General features: G+C 40.4%; 1 protein-coding gene across 13 annotated transcripts in view; it reads left to right on the top strand.

The window, feature by feature from the left end:
• MAP3K4 (mitogen-activated protein kinase kinase kinase 4) overlaps positions 1-17986 on the top strand; it is a 117394-nt gene that overhangs the window by 66027 nt on the left and 33381 nt on the right. For all 13 annotated transcript variants that reach the window (XR_007470478.1, XM_033403912.2, XM_033403907.2 and 10 more), the window contains 3 exons: positions 7313-7555; positions 10176-10322; positions 15935-16092. Coding sequence is in view for 12 of the 13 variants with exons in the window: in XM_033403912.2 (XP_033259803.1) it covers positions 7313-7555; positions 10176-10322; positions 15935-16092 (548 nt within the window). In the remaining variant the exon portion in view is untranslated. The remainder of the gene's footprint in view (positions 1-7312; positions 7556-10175; positions 10323-15934; positions 16093-17986) is intronic.

Here is a 17986-nt window from a genome sequence, read left to right as displayed (position 1 = left end):
ACATTGTCCCATCTTTGGCCAATGGGAACATATTCAAGTTGGCCTAAGTCCTTATTTCATGACCCTAGTGAATAGTCTTTGATATCTGATATAACAAGCTGTTTTAGGCTTGTATTGTACATTTACTCCAGGTTGGGAATCTGGTGTATCTTCAAGGAACCCTCATTCCTTTTATTGGGAAATAGTATTTCAGGACTACAGTCTGGGCACCAGCGTTGCTCATTCTAACTGAAATGGTCCTTGTTTTAGTTCTCTTCAGTAGTCAGAAGAACACACACACAATATATATGATAAGTGAATACTATAGTAACAATTCAAATTCAGGATTTCAGATTTTTACTTGATCTCTTCTGACTTTTCTTTTACACTGAAAATTACCAGGAATGATGGCATTCGAGTGTCATACACATTCCAAAGTACACTCACAGTAATCTCAGAATAACACCATCAACAATGTGGTTACTGGAAAACAGTTTAAGATTTTTTTCCCCATCCTTAAGGTGGTACAACCCTTTAGGGATATAACATCAAATTACAGTGTTTTTGTTTTTGTTTTTGTTTTTTTGCGGTACACGGGCCTCTCACTGCTGTGGCCTCTCCCGTTGCAGAGCACAGGCTCCGGACGCGCAGGCTCAGCGGCCATGGCTCACGGGCCCAGCTGCTCCGCGGCGCGTGGGATCTTCCCGGACCGGGGCACGAACCCGTGTCCCCTGCATCGGCAGGCGGACTCTCAACCACTGCGCCACCAGGGAAGCCCGAATTACAGTGTTCTAAAGACACTCGAATGATTCTTCTCATGGTTATGCCACTAATTAGACATACAGTTAGATCCTCTTCTTTTTTGTTGTTGTATATTTGAAATAACAGCTTTATGAGACAATTCACATACCATGAAATTCATGATTTTTAAAGTGTTCGGTTCAGAAGTTTTTACACTATATTCAGAGTTGTGCAACCATTGCTGCTGTCTAATTCTAGAACATTTTCATAACGCCCAAAATAAGCCCTGTACCCTTTAGCTGTCACCTCCACAATCCCTCTATCACCTTCAGCCCTAAGCAACTGCTTATCTACTTTCTGTTTCTTTGTATTTGCCTATTCTGGACATTTCATATAAATGGAATCATGTGGTCTTTTGTGACTGGCTTCTTTCATTTAGCGTAATGTATTCAAGGTTCATCTTTATTATCATATGTATTAGTGCTTCATTCCTTTTTATGGCTGAATAATATTACATTGTATGGAAATACCATGCATTTTGTTTATCCACTCATAGATTTTTTAAATTTAATTTTTTATTTTTAGATGTTACTTTTTAATTTTTGCAAAAATTATGTAAATACTTGGTTTTAAGAGAAAAATCTGTGGAATAATATATATATTTTTTATTTTATTTTTAAATTTTTTAATTAATTATTTTTTTGTGTGGTACACGGGCCTCTCACTGCTGTGGCCTCTCCTGTTGCGGAGCACAGGCCCCGGACGGGCAGGCTCAGCGGCCATGGCTCACGGGCCCAGCCACTCCGCGGCATGTGGGATCTTCCCGGACCAGGGCACGAACCCGTGTCCCCTGCACCAGCAGGCAGACTCTCAACCACTGTGCCACCAGGGAAGCACGGAATAATATATTTTTAAAGAAGCCTGGTTTCTCTAGTACGGATAGTTAAGCTTTAAAAAAATTGTTTTATTCTAACATGTTTTTAATATAAAGCTTGTGTATGCAATCTTCTTTCCTTATTTATTTTTAATATATGACAGGCTTATTTTTACCCCTTAAGGTTATCATTGTTTCATTGTCTTTATGTAATGCACTTAGTGTCTCTCCCACCCCCCCATTTTTTGGTTGTTATTTGTTGGTTCCCAGCTGTGAGGTATATTATAATTATCCTTTTCTTTTTTTAACCCAGGTTCTCATTTGAAGTAATTTTCTTTTATTTCCAGTGAAATGCTACGACATTTCATATGCCCTCCACTTCCTCCCCAGATTTTGATAATTGTGGTATATCTACCTCGTTAGGTCATGTAACCATTATTGACAGTACTTTCTCCCTCACAGTTATCACTTAACCTAGTCTTAGTTCTGCAGTAGTGTGTGGGTGGGTGGATGGTGGATGGGTGGGTGGATGGTGGAGGGTGGGTGGATGGATAGGTAGAGATTTAGATTTAGATACATAGTTTTGGTCTTTTGTTTTAAGGCTCCTTTTTAGATCTCATATCAGAGTCCCTTGAGTCATTGTGGTGGGGTGACACTAGTTCCCTAGCAGATTCCTCAGTAAGGGCTCATGAAAACTATGTTTCATGAGTTCTTGGGTTTTCCTAACAGTTGCAACATGTATACCTGAAAGTCTGTTTGGCTGGCCATAATATATTTGGCTTATATTTTTTTCCCCGAATAAATTTAGTATATGTTACTCATTGTCTTTTGCCATGAAGCATTGAGATTGCAAAGTCTGATGACAATATAGTTTTTTTGTTTCCACTTAAAAGAACCTTGGTTTATTTATTTAATTAATTTACTTATAAGCTGGATACCTAAAAGATTGTCTTTCTTTAAATTCCACTAGTTTTACTTGGTGCTGGTTTTTCCACATTGATATTTTTGAATACATGATGTCCTTTCAATGTATAGTTTCAGGGTTTTGTTTTGTTTTTATTTTTTTTGATTCAAGTGAATGTCTTTATGTTTTAATTTTTTCTGTTTCATTGGTTTGGTTTTCTTCTCTGGGAACCACTACTGTATGTATTCTGAATCTACTTTGCCTATCTTCTCTTTCACTTCATTTCAAATCTTTTCCTTTTTTTAAGTAAAATTTTCTTCCTCGTATTTCTGTGAAGGCATTATCTCTTTTTATTTGCTCTTGTGTTCCATCTAGCTTTTTATTTTTGAAATGATGTACAATTTTTGAAGAATTATTTTCTGAGTTCTTTCACTTGGTTTGTGAGTGTTTCTAATTCAAATTTGTGTCGTTCTTTTATATTTTCTGAGATTTTTAAAATGTCTTTTAGCATATTTTGAGAATCAGGTCCCTGTATCACCTGCTTAGTGGGCATGTCTCTCTGGCAAGCGTTCATTGTCTGTAGGGTTATTCAGCTTCTTATTCTCTCTCAATTCTCTCGCTTATTCTCTCTCACAACCATGTATTGGATTCTAACACAATCCTTTTTTCTTGTTCATTTTTAAACATGATATTTGTTTTTATGAACTTTAAGAAAAGAGAGAGTTAGGAAAGCATTTAGGTTTATGCTTTAAGCTCTCTCTTCTGAATTGATAAGTAATACATCTCTTATTTTTTGAGGTCTCCTGGCTGTGTTCCTCTCCCCCCTTTTCTGGCCCTTCCCTTTCCTTTCCCTCTGTTGTCCTTTACTGGTCAGTTGGATTTCACCCCAGCAGTTTCTTCTGGGTGTGGAGCTTTGTCCTAGAAGGAAATTTTGGCTGAGACTTCCAAGAGTTTTGGGGGTGTAAACCACTTTAGCCCCTTCAGACCTTATTGCCCACCCATTGACTTCACTCAGGAACTGGTGCCACAATCATCCCTAATGTCAGGAAGCCCTCAAATAGAAGCAGTGAGCTTTCTATTGAGTATTCATTGGTAATTTTGGAATTTGTCCCTTTAGCCCCATCAGACACTCCGTTATTCCCCTCTGCTTCCCCTGCACAAATGCTCATAGGGATCTGGGATACTGGTTGGGTGTGGGGTGTGGGTATGAGGTATCACATGGGTCCAGGGACTGTTTCCCTCCCCCTTTCTATTTTGGGGTTCATGAAGTTACCTTTCACCTAGTTTTATTGTAAATGTGTCTCATGGAGTTTTGATTTTGTTGTCTTAGTTGTTCTGTCCTTTTGGGGGAACTAAGGGAAATTGAAATCCTACTGTCATCACTGTTTTCAGAAATCTTTTTATCATGTTGACCTGTCAAATTGCCACTACTTGATCATTTTTGATTGACTAAAATGGTAATTTTATATGGTTTAACCTAAGGTATAGCTCTGTGTTTAGGTTCTAAAACATTTGGAATCTCTTTTTCAAAATGTATAGGTTCAACATATAGTTTTGTATTTACATTAATACTTAGAGTCGACCCTCCATATCCACTGGCTCCTCATTTGTGGATTCAGTCAACCACAGATCAAATTGAAATCCGTGGATGCGACCCCACAGATAATGAGGGCCGGCTATACTGTGCCATTTTATATAAGGGGTTTTGGTATCAGCAGGGGGTCCTGAAACTAATCCCCCATGGACGTTGAGGGATGACTGTAGTTTAGTTGTTCGTAACAGGCAAAAATTTCTAAAATAGCCATATAATTAAAAAAATGATTAATTTTAATAATGTGAGGTTGGGATTCCCTGGTGGCACAGTGGTTAAGAATCTGCCTGCCAATGCAGGAGACGCGGGTTCGAGTCCTGGTCCGGGAAGATCCCACATGCCGTGGAGTAATTAAGCCCATGCGCCACAACAACTGAGCCTGCGCTCTAGAGCCCACAAGCTACAACTGCTGAGCCCACGTGCCATAACTACTGAAGCCCACATGCTTAGAGCCCATGCTTCGCAACAAGAGAAGCCACCGCAATGAGAAGCCTGCACACCGCAACGAAGAGTAGACCCCCACTCGCCGCAACTAGAGAAAGCCCACGTGCAGCAACGAAGACCCAACGCAGGCAAAAAAAATAATTAATTAAAAAAAAATAATGTGAGGCATAAGTGTGTAGGGTAAGGGAAGGATGTAGCTATTCTTTATTTAATTCCGTAAAATACTCATTGGATTATCTGTTATTTTTTAACTTCTTGAACTGCCTTTTTCATATTCTGAATTATCATAGGTAATTGGATATGTTTCTCTGTTCTGTTGCTCTGTTTATTACTGTGTCAGAACTTTTCTGTTTTAAATACAGTAGGTTTATTAGTAAGATTTGGCATTGTGTAGGGCAGTTCTTCCCATACATTCTTTCTTTTCAAAAGTTTCTGGGCTGTTTTTATTTTTGTACATTACTTTCTTACACCTGAACTTTATTTAATGAATTTATTAACCCACACAAAATGCCATTGCGATTATGATTGTAATTACATTGAGTTTTTATTAATGTCCCTACATTATTGAGTCTCTTCAGTTTGATTGGATTGTTCAGGGATTTTATACTACATTTAATACTATATTTCTCACTGGAATGAAAGAATAACAAATAGGCCATTCTTGCACCTTATTACCCCTTTCCTCTCTCCCTGTGTTTTATTTAAATAATTGGGCATTTAAGATCCAGGTTTTTCCTCACAGTATGCTTTTTTATTTTTTTCAGTTTCCAGTATTCCTTACTAAAACTTGAATTATAGTCCTTAACCAAGTTATCATCATGGAGTTATATCTGCCTGTATACGTTCTTCGAGATTCATGGCTTCTCATTTCCTTGGGCATTTTTCTTTTTCTATCTTGAGATCTTTATTCTGATCCAATTTTCATTTGACCAGACTCTCCTGTTCTTCCTCAGGTAGTTTTTTAGAGAAGGTAAATGAATTGTACTTTGGGTTCTTCCCTGTTCAAAGAGTTTTTTTCCCTTCCTCTGTACGTATTAGTGATATCTTGACTGTGCAGAAAGCGCTCCTCCACCTCTTCCTCTTGTTCTTTCTGGAACTCCTATTATTCTTACGTTACAGCTCCTAGATCTGCCCTCCATTTCTCTTACTTTTCACTCAAAATTTCTATTCCTTTTTCTTTTGCTCTGGGTTATAGTGATCATTTCTGCAGTTAATTTCTAAATTATTGATTCAGACTTTGACAGCATTCATTCTATTTTCACTCCCTTTATGGCATTTATTTCAGAAATCTTGGTCTTTTTTTTTTTTTCCAGAGGACTTTAATGAGATCTTGCATTAGAGTATTTTTGTTGTTCTCTCCTGTGTCCTGCATTCAGTCACTGTCAGCTTTTCTGATTCTTCACGTTGGTGTCCCTGGTTAAAACTGCTGTCCCCTCTTCCACGCTCAGGAGTTTTTTAATGTCTGTTCCTCTTTGTCTGGATGGGGCTTGACGCCCCAGGCAACACCAGCAGGAATGTGTCTCCTCAGCAGCTGTGTAGGCCTGCCAGGCTGCTGCTTCTCCAGGCGGTGTTGTCTTGCAGTTGTTGAGAAGGAGGGATTGTCCCTTCCCAGTTAGCCTGAAGCAGATGGGTCAACAGGCTGGAACTACAGAGAATGCCGAAAGAATTCTTTAGAATTTTATCCTAGAAAGCTTGCTGAATTTTGTAGAGCTCTAAATAAATATTTTATCTGATGTCATTCTCCACACCAGAAGAAACAAGCATTTATACTGCCTAAAGCTTTTAAACAGACATGTCTTAACCCTGACCACATTTATCACAAGTAATCATTTTTCAAATTATGCAGCTATTTTAGAAATTCTTGCCTGTTATGGGAAACTAAAGTATGTATTAATTTAAATGCCAAAATATGTGTTGAACATAAAAGAATGTGAGTTGGGGAGACCAGTTAAGTGTTCACTAAATGTCAGGGAGCACAGATAGGACTGACATTTGGAGGCACAATAACTAAATTGGTGATGTTTTAAATTGAAGAAAAGTTGAGATTTTTGATGGCTTCAGTTTTCTCAATAGAAGGAGAAGGCAAGACCTTTGAATGATTGGTCAGGATGATGTTGCCAGAGGTTTAAGAACACTGAGAAATCTCCAAATCTTCTGTTTTATGGGGAAAAGCATAGGAGTTTGATGGGGACGACTGTATGAATGGGTGAGCAACAGTAGGATTCCTAGAAAACATCAAATAACATATATTTGAGTGGGACCAGCCAGGTTAATTTTATGAATTTTTCTCTTTCGGCCTCCTTTGGTATAGGTCAGGAGAACAAGTGGACAAAAGACTTAGTTAAACCCACTAGTTTTTATGTTTACACAAATGGCTACCTGGTTTTGTAATCTTTTCTCAAATTTAATAATTCTCTGGTTTTGTCAGTCTAGAGATGGTTGTGGATAATACTGTGTATAGCCTTAAAACAATGCTCCGATTATTTTAGGTATGATAAACAAAATGTATGATGAAAAAGGTGAACTTGGTTCTTTTCCTACTATACTTTTTTGATAAAGATATTACAATTTCATTTTAGTTCTTGTTACGGTTTTCTAATACTTTTAGAGCTTTTTAGGTCTTCGTTGAAAATGGTGAATTATTCTAAAGATTATTTTTCCTGTAAAATTACGATTTTTATAGGTTTGTCAGCAAACTATAGAGAATCCTAGTTTATAACTACAACCGTAGCAAGTTCTCCTGGATGCTCTTTTCAGCTCTGTTGAATTTGTATTACAGTTTTCTGAATTTCCGGATCCCATGTGGGGTTCTGATTACGTGCAGCTGTCCAGGACGCCGCCTTCCTCGGAGCAGAAATGCAGCGCTGTCTCGTGGGATGAGCTGAAGTCCATGGATTTACCCTCATTCGAACCTGCCTTCCTGGTCCTCTGTCGAGTCCTTCTGAATGTCATACACGAATGTCTCAAGTTAAGGCTGGAACAGAGACCTGCTGGAGAACCATCTCTCTTGAGTATTAAGCAGGTTTGTTTCAAAGACTGTTTAAAAATATTGAGCATTTATGACATTTTTCTACAGGCTCAGCATTTTTATTTTTAGGATTTTCCCCCTAATTGTTCTTTTCTCCATGCATTCTTCAAAGATGAGATGATGATTCCACCTCTCTATCTTCCACTTCCTCATTCGAAAAGGTTATGAAAGTGTGGTGCTGATATGACCCTCCATATCCTTGGAGACTTGGAGACTGGAAACTTAAAATTCACTCATAAGAGATAGTTTAAATTCTTAAATTCTTGGAGTCCTTGGAGACTGGAAACTTAAAATTCACTCATAAGAGATAGTTTAAATTCTTAAATTCTTGTTGTTGTTGTTACGTAAGCAGGTAAATGCCTGCAGTACGCAGGGGTGGGGTGTGTTTGGCCATTTTCCTGGCTTAGGCACCCGTGTGGTTTAAGCCACAATGACAGCTTCTGCTTTCTTAATTATTATTAATTTGGGGCGGGATTTTCTAGTGAGTTTGCTACTCCAAGGGTAACAGAGAAATGGCTAGAAGCAGTTGTATCTACCACAGTGTGTGCTGAAGAGCGTTTATATTTATGCCTTATGACATTACCGTATTGACATTCACTATATAAAATAACCATTTCAAATTTTGATGGAAAACAGTTACTATGTTTTGTGTGGACTGTGCTTGCTTGTCCATCCCCGTGGAGTTTGAAGGGCCAGGAGCTCCTTGGCTCTGAATGACAGGATGGGCAGAGGGGATGAGTGCAAGCTGAAGGACGGGCGGTGCGAGAGGTACGAAAGAGGACTTGACGCTGTTGGTTAAGTTAGGTGTGGAGCCGGGCGACTGATGGAACTGGAGGTGGAGTCCTGCACCTCACCGTCGTCGCTTCAGTTCTTATCGAGCACAGCCCGAGCTCTGCGTCCACCGGCGCACTACTCCCTTCTCACCATCTTGGTTCTAGTTACTTTCCTTCTGTCCACTTGGGCCACACTTTTCACTTGTCCTACATGTTGTAGCGGTTATTTAGGAAGTTTTGGTAAAATGCTTACCTCTCCTCCCCACAAAACAAATACATACTTCAGGAACATATGCTGCTGAAACAAGGGGGAGTTTACCTTTTACTAATGGGGCTGTTGTGAGGATTAAACAGTAATTTATGTTAAAACATTTTTGCAAAGTAAAAAACCAACACTTAGATTAAGATAGCATTACTAGAGTAAAAATAAAATAGAAATTTTGGCTTTAATGCATTCAGATTGAGTTGTAAGCACCTAAGTGACATCTTTAACAGAAATTTATGTTAACACTTTTTAATGGATTTAACTCTAGCCGTTACTCTCTTACTGTGGGTAGTTATTTTAAAAACATTTTGAAGGGGATCTTGTTGTAAAAGCAGTCCATGTTTATTTTAGAAAATTTGAAAAGTACGGAAAATGATAGATAAAAATGAAAGTTATCCTATTATTCTGCCATTCAGAGATAAGCACTGTAACATTTTGGTGTCTTTCTATCCATTTATTTTTCTGTATATACATACTTTCTGCACATATAATTTAAAATAAAAAAGAAAAGAATATGTGTTTTCATCCTTAAATTTTTTTCAGAAATAAGATTTTAAGTGGCTGCATTAGTGTTCTACCATATAAGTGCATCATAACTTATTTAATCCCCATTGTTGTTTTGAATAATATTGTGATAAATATATTTGTATGTAAGTTTTAGTCTGCATCTCTGATTATTGCTTGAGTATAAAACGTAAAAATTAACTAGTGAGTCATACATTTTTAGATTCTAGAAAGTTTGTACCAGTTTACTTTCCCTGTAGCAGCACCGTGGATCCTTTCGTGTCTTGATAATGTATCTTAAAACTAGTGCAACTGTGATCTTGTCTCACAGTACCTGCTGGTTAGAATTCGAGGGTGTGTGACCAGCGTGTTATTGATAGGAGGACAGTAAAGGTCCTCTCATTGCACCTTCCCTCCCTTCTCACAGTACCTCCTGGGCCTACACATGGCGGTTTCACTCATCCTTTTGTTTCATTTTTCCCCCCTTGACCTCCATTTAATTTTATCAGATTAATCTTAGGTTTGTTTGTTTTTGTGATTGAGTTTTTTGATGGTAAAAGCCACAAATCACGGTAGGTAAACTTTGCTAAATTATTACAAAGGCCACCAGGCTCTGTGGTATGTAAGTATATTTGAATCTTTATTATGTTTTTGGTTAAAAATGACCAGTCGCATGAGGAAATTTTTCTCTTGTATCCCTTGTCTTGTAATGTAAACTAGTAGAAAAATAGATCTTTTTCTGTAGAATTTATTTTCTATAAAAATTTATTTGTAGAACAACGTATTTTAGCAAATCAGTTTTCTGCCTGTATGTTTTTCTTTGTGTATTCATGCTATACTGTTAAATACTTTTGTTTTCACTGATTTGTTTTATTTTAATTATTCAGTTGAGATCACTGAGATATTTATGTGAAATGAACTGACAAAGAATCTGGAAAATATTTTAGGGTTTTCAGAGGCAAGTTTCTCTTTCCTGAGCTTTTTGAGGATTTACGTGTAAGATGTGTGAAAACCGACAAATAATCTGGTCAGAGTGAGTGAAATGGTCGAACTTGTGCCTGTTGTCTTGCAGCTGGTGAGAGAGTGTAAGGAGGTGCTGAAGGGCGGCCTTCTGATGAAGCAGTACTACCAGTTCATGCTGCACGAGGTCCTGGACCACCTGGAGGAGACCGACTGCAACATCGACGCCTTCGAGGAGGATCTGCACAAAATGCTGATGGTCAGGACAGTGGGGAGAGATGTCTGACTTGTGTGTCTTCTCACACGCGCCGTGCTTCCCTGTGCTCTTCTAGCCTCTGTACTTCTGCCCCGGTTATTCCTTCCTGCTCACGATGTCTTCTCTCCTCCTTATCTGCCCACTGAAGATTTACTTTCAAGTTTTGTCTGACACTTTTCACCTTTCATGTGCATCTATCTATACCTTCTCTGAACTCTTACAGGGTTCTAATCATAACCACACTATTTAATACTTAGCGATGTACCACCTCTCTGTCCTCAGGTTTCCCTAATTAGGCTGAAGGCTGCACAAGCCAGGGGCTGTGAATGAAGTGCTTTTGTCTTCTGTAAGGTTTGGTAGAGTGTTAGTACATAGTAAATCCATGTTAGAGTCATTAGGGTATGTGCACAGACGATTAATGCGGCAGGTTGATGAAATAATACAGAAAACAGCAAAGCTTGTAGGCATATTGTTTTTGGAATGCTTTCACCCTTGCTTGACATCTCACTGTGTCCTGCCTCAGGATGGCTGCAGCACCTCCAGACACCACCCTCGCTTTCTAAAGAGAAAGGCAGAGGGGAAAAGTCTCCTTGCCAGCTAAGTCCAGAACAGCGAAAGCTCTCCTGGAAGCCCCACCCAACAGATGTCCCCTACATCCTACTGACCAGACCTTTGTGTGGCCCCTTCACTGTAATGGAGGCTGGGAATGCAAAGATTTAGCTTTTCAGCCTCTGTAGTAGAAGGAGAGAAAGAAGAGTGTGGCTGGGGAGGGACTTATATTTGGCACCTTACGAGAAATAATTTTGAGTCTGAAATGATTTCCTAATCGTTTGGGAGAATACATAAAAGACCAGAATGTGTAAAATGTGGCTACATTTTGAAATACTGTATATATTGCTTATGTCAGAAAAGTCTTTATCATTGAAGAGTTATGGTAAAAAACAGCAAGGAAATTAATTTTTCTCTCTGTGGATGATTAAACCAGAAGTTTAAAAAGACAAAATGTGCTTTGCTTTCCAAACTGTCTTAGATGGCTTTACAGAGGCGCACGCCACACCTTTTACCACGTAATCGCTGAGGCAGGAAGGGTGAGATTAGGCAGGAAGGGTGAGAATTAGGCTGTGCCTTCCAGGTCATCCACCTCCAGCCCTTGGTGTGCCTGTGAGATGTCAGAAGGCTCAGTTAAGGGAAGTACCGAAATTCTCAGCTAGTTAGAGCTAGAAATGCTTAGGATTTAGTTTTGACTCTGCTGCCAATTTTCTGTGTGAGGCATCATGTGCCTTAGTTCATCTCCATAATTTCACAGATGAAGAACTAGAAATTATCGATAGTTTTAAAATTGTGCCCCAAAGTGTGCTAGATGGATTAGTGCAGGGGCATAGTTTGCAAACTGGTGGAGCCCAAACAAAGTCAGTGTTTTTGTCAGGAAGGGAGGAGCGTGTGGCCTTCGGAGAGGTGGTCACCTTGTTTACTGCTCCACCTGCCCTCCTTTAGATGCGGAGGGCCCGTCCACGGCGAGTGAGAGCTGTTGTCTCTTGGGGTGTGAATGGTCAGTAGGCAGCAGGGCATGTCCCCATAGAGGACATACTGCCAGACAGTATCCTGTCCTGTAAGCCGGGGAAGACCGCCGAGTGAGAGATGGGTTAAAAGGGCGAGGGGAAGCAGTGATCAGCAAATTATGATGCAGGATATCTGTGACTGAGGGGTCTTTACTCTGTGCTGCATCATCCTTCTGACTCGAAACACGGAGGAACTTATGCATGCAGTTGCTTCCGAGGAAGTAACTGGTGAGTACTGGTTTGAGCCAGCAAAACCAGATGGAAGCTGTGAGCTTTCTTAGCTCATTTCCCTGGCCCTGGCCTTTAGAAACAACCAAAACAATAAACATAGTATGTGATGTAGATATATGTGATAGACAGATTGAAGGAAATCACATAAAAAGAACTTAAAAGGAGTGAAAATATGAAAATGATGAACAAGATGTGAGAGCTGTAGGAGACACACAAGGGAGAGCTCAGACTTGCGCAGTTAGTGTTCCTATAGAAGAATAAAGGACAAAGGAGCAGAGAAGACTCCATTTTCCATTCTAGAGATGTTATTGGGTGTCTGCTGTGTACCAGGCAGGCATCGTGCCGGGTCCTGCAGGCTCGGTAAGGAGCATAAACGCCCTCTTGGAGTTTAAGAACGATGGGGAAAATGACTGTTAAATAATTGTACAGACATAACATTACAACGGTGAAAAACATCAAAGGAGAGACACGGGTCCTTTATGGACTCTCACAGTAAGGTCTGAGTTCACGTGGCGGTGAGGCAAGTCTCTCAGGAAGGGACAGTTGGAATTTATCTGAAAGTTGCTGTGTGTGTTATAATCCAATTTATGTAGTAATAATTTGAAAGCTTACATAAAACAATAGTGTATCTTGTAATTTGTGTAATAACAGATTATTTTAAAAAACATATAAACCAGAAGGGGACATACTAAATGCGTAATTGTTACCTCTGAGGAAGGAGGAAAGAGAGAAGTGAAGAAAGAACCCAAGGAGAAATTAACTTTGTGATGTATTATTTCTCATCGAAAAAATATCTAAAGCCATTATGACCAAATATTAACATTTGTTCATTCTGGATATTATTTGTAAAAATATTTTAAAGCCACTTTACTTTTTAGTTAAAAAAAAAAGCGCGAGAGAGAGATTGAAAGGAACACTTTGCTGACAGAGAAGGGAGCAGATGCAAAGTTTCTGTGATGATGCAGGATAAGGGAAGCAGCTTTGGAATGAAAGTTCCCAGGAAAGCCTTGGGAAGGGACCACTGTGGCTGCAGTTAGAGGAACAGCCTGGGGGGATCCAGAGTCAATGGGAGAAGACCAGGCAGAGACTAGTCTAGTGGTGCACACGCTAGTCCCTGGATTGCAGTGGAATAGCATAAATTTAGGAAAAAGCATAAGGATTTGAAAGAAGAGAAGGAAGTGAAGTTGGCAGGACTCAGGGTTGGATTGGATATGGGGGAGGTATCGAGAGTGATTGCTGGCTGTCCAGTTTGTGCAGCAAGATGAATAGTGAAGATGGTAGGTCCAGTGAGAGTTCTTTAAATGGAAGATACCTGAGACCATTGGAAAGCCTTTGGCATTGATTTTGTTAAGGGTAAGAGATGAAAGAAAATCTCATACGTGTATATATATATATAAGAGAAAGGAGAAGACTGATGGTGTCAGGTTCCTCGGGTATCACGAGGAAACGGGTCTCAAAACACAAGTGCTGGGCTTAGCAGGAAGCACAGCTCCTCTACTGTGAAAAAGGGAAGGATGGTAGGTAACAGCATGTAGGTTTCTGTTACTTGTTTCATGACGATGAGAGCTTTTATATCTAATGACTTAAAGTTTTTTTGTGAAGAGAGACGAGATCATCTGCTGAGAGTGGGTTAGGATGGGTTTTGGCAGTTTGAGGAAAATGGAGAAGTTTCAAACTTGTGGTTGTAGAGAGAAGGAAAGTGAGCTGAGCAGAGGTACAAGTATTACCAGAAATGTGTGCCGTGTGGTTGGTGAATGTGACTGTGTAGAAGAGCGACTCCCCCCTGTCGTGTGACTCGTGGCCCTCAGCTTCTGGGCTGTGCGGACGGGGAAGGGAGCTGGGCTCGTCTTGACAGGCAGGTGAGAAAAGGCAGGTGGGAAAAGGCAGTGTGAGCATTCCAGGAATGGCAAGGTGTAGGACGGTGGCAGGGACATGAGCGTACTGACAGGAGTGCTGAATAAGGAGGACAGGGACCCAGGGAAGAGAGGAGTGAGTTGGAGGAAGAAGAGGAACCAGTGGACTGGAGTTCCAGATAAAGTGAAGAGAACAGTGTAGAGGGGGGAGTTGGGCAAGCAAACTGGAGCGAGGAGAGGAGGTTTTAACATCAGTGTGTTTGAATTGGGCTTTGAGCGGTTCTGGTATTGGCAGGATCAGAAACAAAACCTTGTCAGAGAGGAGAAAAGGTGGTTGGAACTGGAGGCCATGGGGGAACGGAACTGAAATGGTGTCAGGGCGTCGTGCACCTGATGTTAAGTCACACAGCTGGTGGCTGAGCCTGGGATGGAGAGAAGACTGAGTCACAGGCTGGAGTCTGACAACTGACGGGTAGTTGAAAATCAGTAGATGATGGTGTGCAGAGGGGGCATCATCGATGGTCTATCTGATGACATCAGTCTTAAAGGGGTAGGGTATTTCTTTTGTTTTGTTTTTAAGTAAGACTGTGTAAGAGTGATGGTTTGAAAGTAGCAGTGGGGTGCACGAGGATGCCGACTGTTTGCAACCCTTGAGATATACTGTAAGATAGTTGTCCCTTGAGAGGGCTGTCAGGGAGAAGTGCAGCTCTCAGGACAGCCAGGTTTCAGGGAAGCCAAGGAGGTGAAGGAGCATTCCAGGAATGGAAAGGGAGGTCCTGGGCCCGCTGTACAAAAGACTTGTTTCATTTGGATGAGATGGTCATAGACCCACAAGTTGCAGGTTCCACACACACAGCTGTATTCATAGTGGACCCAGGACTGGAGATTCATGCTGCACAGCCTGGATGGAGGAGGACCCGGAATTATCCAAAGATAATTGGCAGTTTTCTTAAAGACCCCAGATTTTTGCCTGCTGAAAGTTATTGTTGGGTCTCAGAAAATATTCATTTCAGTGAACCCTAAGATGTAGCCTGGTGAAATAATTGAAATCCAAGACTAGAGAAAGGGTCCTGTAAACATCTAAGCAGGGCCAGGAAGCCACCTTCAGGGAGCCAGGAGAGTGGCGATTAGTGGCATCAGTTTTCTTTATGCTAACAGGACACACTGTGTTAGAAGGCAGTAGAGTAATGTCTTCAAGGTTCTGAGGGAGAGAATGTGTAACTTAAGTATTTTATATCCAGTCAAGTTATCCTTTCAGTAAAAGAATCCACAAACAGTGATGTTTCATAATATAACAATTGTAAACCTGTCTTGAGAAAATCTCCTTGATAGTAAAACCCTGCTAAGCGACAGATAAGTCAAGATAAGAATTTAGGACTGGGAAAGCTGTTGTAGAGGACGTGTGGTGGGCATAAACCCCACCTTAGAAAGACTGGGTATTTTGGTTATAGATCATAATCTATATGTCATAAACCTTGAAAAATTATATCACGAAAATCTGGATGTTGGGAAGGTATAGTGGGGAGAAGTGTGCTCATTTCCTCCTTTTAACACGTAAGATACCATCTAAAGTTAAAATAAGTAATTAAAGAAATAAAGGTCCCAACCTCTTAAAGGAATGTTATTCACAATATATTAATAATGAAAATTTCTGTATGCTATTTTGATTTTTTTAACTTGATCGTACTTTTCTATACAGTGCAAATATTGTAGTTATTTTCTTAGTAACTTGCAGCAATTGTGAATACTGTGTTAAATTGCTGAGGAGTTGAGTTATACAATTAAAGAAAAATGCTACTTTAGACGTCAGTTAGCAGCGATGCAGAATCTCGCTTCTCTCAGAGCTTCACGCCTCAGTGGTCCCTCTTCCACTCGCCCTTCTGATTTATAGCTTTCCTGTTAACAGAGATGAACATTGTGGGTTGTTGAATTCTATTCTCAAATATCTACTTTTACGTTTTTGTATTTTAAGGTATATTTTGATTACATGAGAAGCTGGATCCAAATGCTACAGCAATTACCTCAGGCATCTCATAGTTTAAAGAATCTGTTAGAAGAAGAATGGAATTTCACCAAAGAAATAATCCATTACATCCGGGGAGGAGAAGCACAGGCTGGAAAACTTTTCTGGTAGGAATCCTTATACGCCTGTCTTCCTTTCTCACTTGTACTCCTGGTTTGCTCGCCAGTTCTATTCTACATGTTTGAATGTTTAGTTACATGAAAATGATAATCATATCTTTTGTGTGCCCCTCTCCCAAGCGTTGTTATCCTTAGAGCAGTGGTTTTCAGCCAGGGGTGATTTGCCCCCTGGGGACATGTGGCAGTGTCTGGAAACAGTTCTGATTGTCCTGACTGGGAGGGACTACTGTCATCTAGTGGGAACAGGCCAGGGATGCTGCCAAACATACTACAATGCGCAGGGCACAGGACAGCCCCCCCAAACAAAGATTATCCACCCAAAATGTCAGTTTTGAAGTTGAGAAATCCTGCCTTCGAATACACCCTCTTGGTTATACAAAAGGAGGAGAATTTAAGGCCTCTGACAAGTGGAGTAGACCTGTAGACCTTTTGTATCAGTCTTGATGGGCACTTCCAAAGCCTAACAAGTACGTATTTTCACTGATACAGTTTTGGGAATGTAATACTAATCACAGAATCTCTTTATAAACTGGGTATTTACATATGGTGAAAGAATTGAAACGTAAACCAAGGAGAAGCATTAGGGAGGGGGGAGTGCTCACTGGTCTGTCTGTTCTAGGAAATGAATATCTTCTCGAGTACGGGCACCTGAATGTTGAATGTGGGGTGCGTGGTGTTTGCTGGGGGCCACCCCCCTGCCGACTGACTGAGGACCAGGCCTTTCCTTGGCTCTAAACTCTGCTGCAGTTCTTTGGTGCTGCCTTCTCTCACTTGCCCCATCAGCCATTTTATGAGTTCTTTTATACCCAGCTCATGTTTCCCTCCCCTCCCTTTATGTGCACTCTTTAGGACTTCACCTTTTATAGAGTTCTCTCTCACTTCAGAAACTCATTGACCTCACTCGGATGGTCTCTGTTCCATGCTCAGCATCTCAGGAGGTTGTGTTCACTTTTCTGCCCTAACCACCAGTTCTTTTTATGTTTTCCTCTGTCTTTATTTTGAGTGAACAGTGAACTTGCTCTTGTCTCAGGACTCATCCAGTCCTTCAGGCCGAGGTTCCCAGTCTGTCCTGTTTTCCTATTCAGATTGGTTCTCATAGTCAGCCTTATGAAGAAATGCATTCACTACCATTTTCAGCATCTCTCCCCCTCTTAATTTTCCATTGTTCTGCTTTGCCTGTAATTTCTTCTGTTTGCATCTTCTGTTCTCAGGCTGTCAAGCTTTGTTAAGGAAATTTTTTTACAAGGTTACTGTTGCATTTCACTACCAATTCTTGTTATATAATTTCTTTGTACCCTCACTTTGTACCCTGTCAGTCTTTTTGTTTTTATCTTTTGCTTGTCCTTCAGGTTCCTTTCAGTGCAGTGTCTGGCCTTCAACTTCATATTCGTGTTCTGAGAAGCTCCAGAGCTTTTCCATTGCCTCTGCTTTGGGACTGTCCACCTGCACTGTTCTAGTTCTGGGCGTTTGTTGTGTCAGTGCAACATTCTGCTTCATACACTATTTCTCCCAGGTTCGGTCAGTCTTGACATTAACCCTGACTCCTTTCTTTCTTTCACACACCACCTCTAATTCCATGTGGCTGTCCCTTCAGAATACATCCAGAATCTGACCTCTGCTCAGCACTGCCTATTTCCCCTCTTCCCAGACTGTTATTTCTTGTGTTGCTGTAGTAGCTCTCTTAAGTAGTCTCTCTGCTTCTGCCCTTCATCTTCTATGGTTTATTCTCAGTGATCTTGTTAAAATATACATCAGACCATTTTTACCTCTGCTCCAAATATGCCAGTGGCTCTCCTCCTTACTCAAATTAAAGTGAGAATGCCTAAACAATGGCCCATAAGGCCTGGTACAGTCTGACTTTTCAGTAAATCTTTGTCCTCAC

Source organism: Orcinus orca, chromosome 12 (assembly GCF_937001465.1).
Source record: "Orcinus orca chromosome 12, mOrcOrc1.1, whole genome shotgun sequence".
NCBI lineage: Eukaryota > Metazoa > Chordata > Mammalia > Artiodactyla > Delphinidae > Orcinus > Orcinus orca.
The sequence above is the reverse complement of the archived record's forward strand: the minus strand, read 5'-3'. Positions and strand labels throughout refer to the sequence as shown.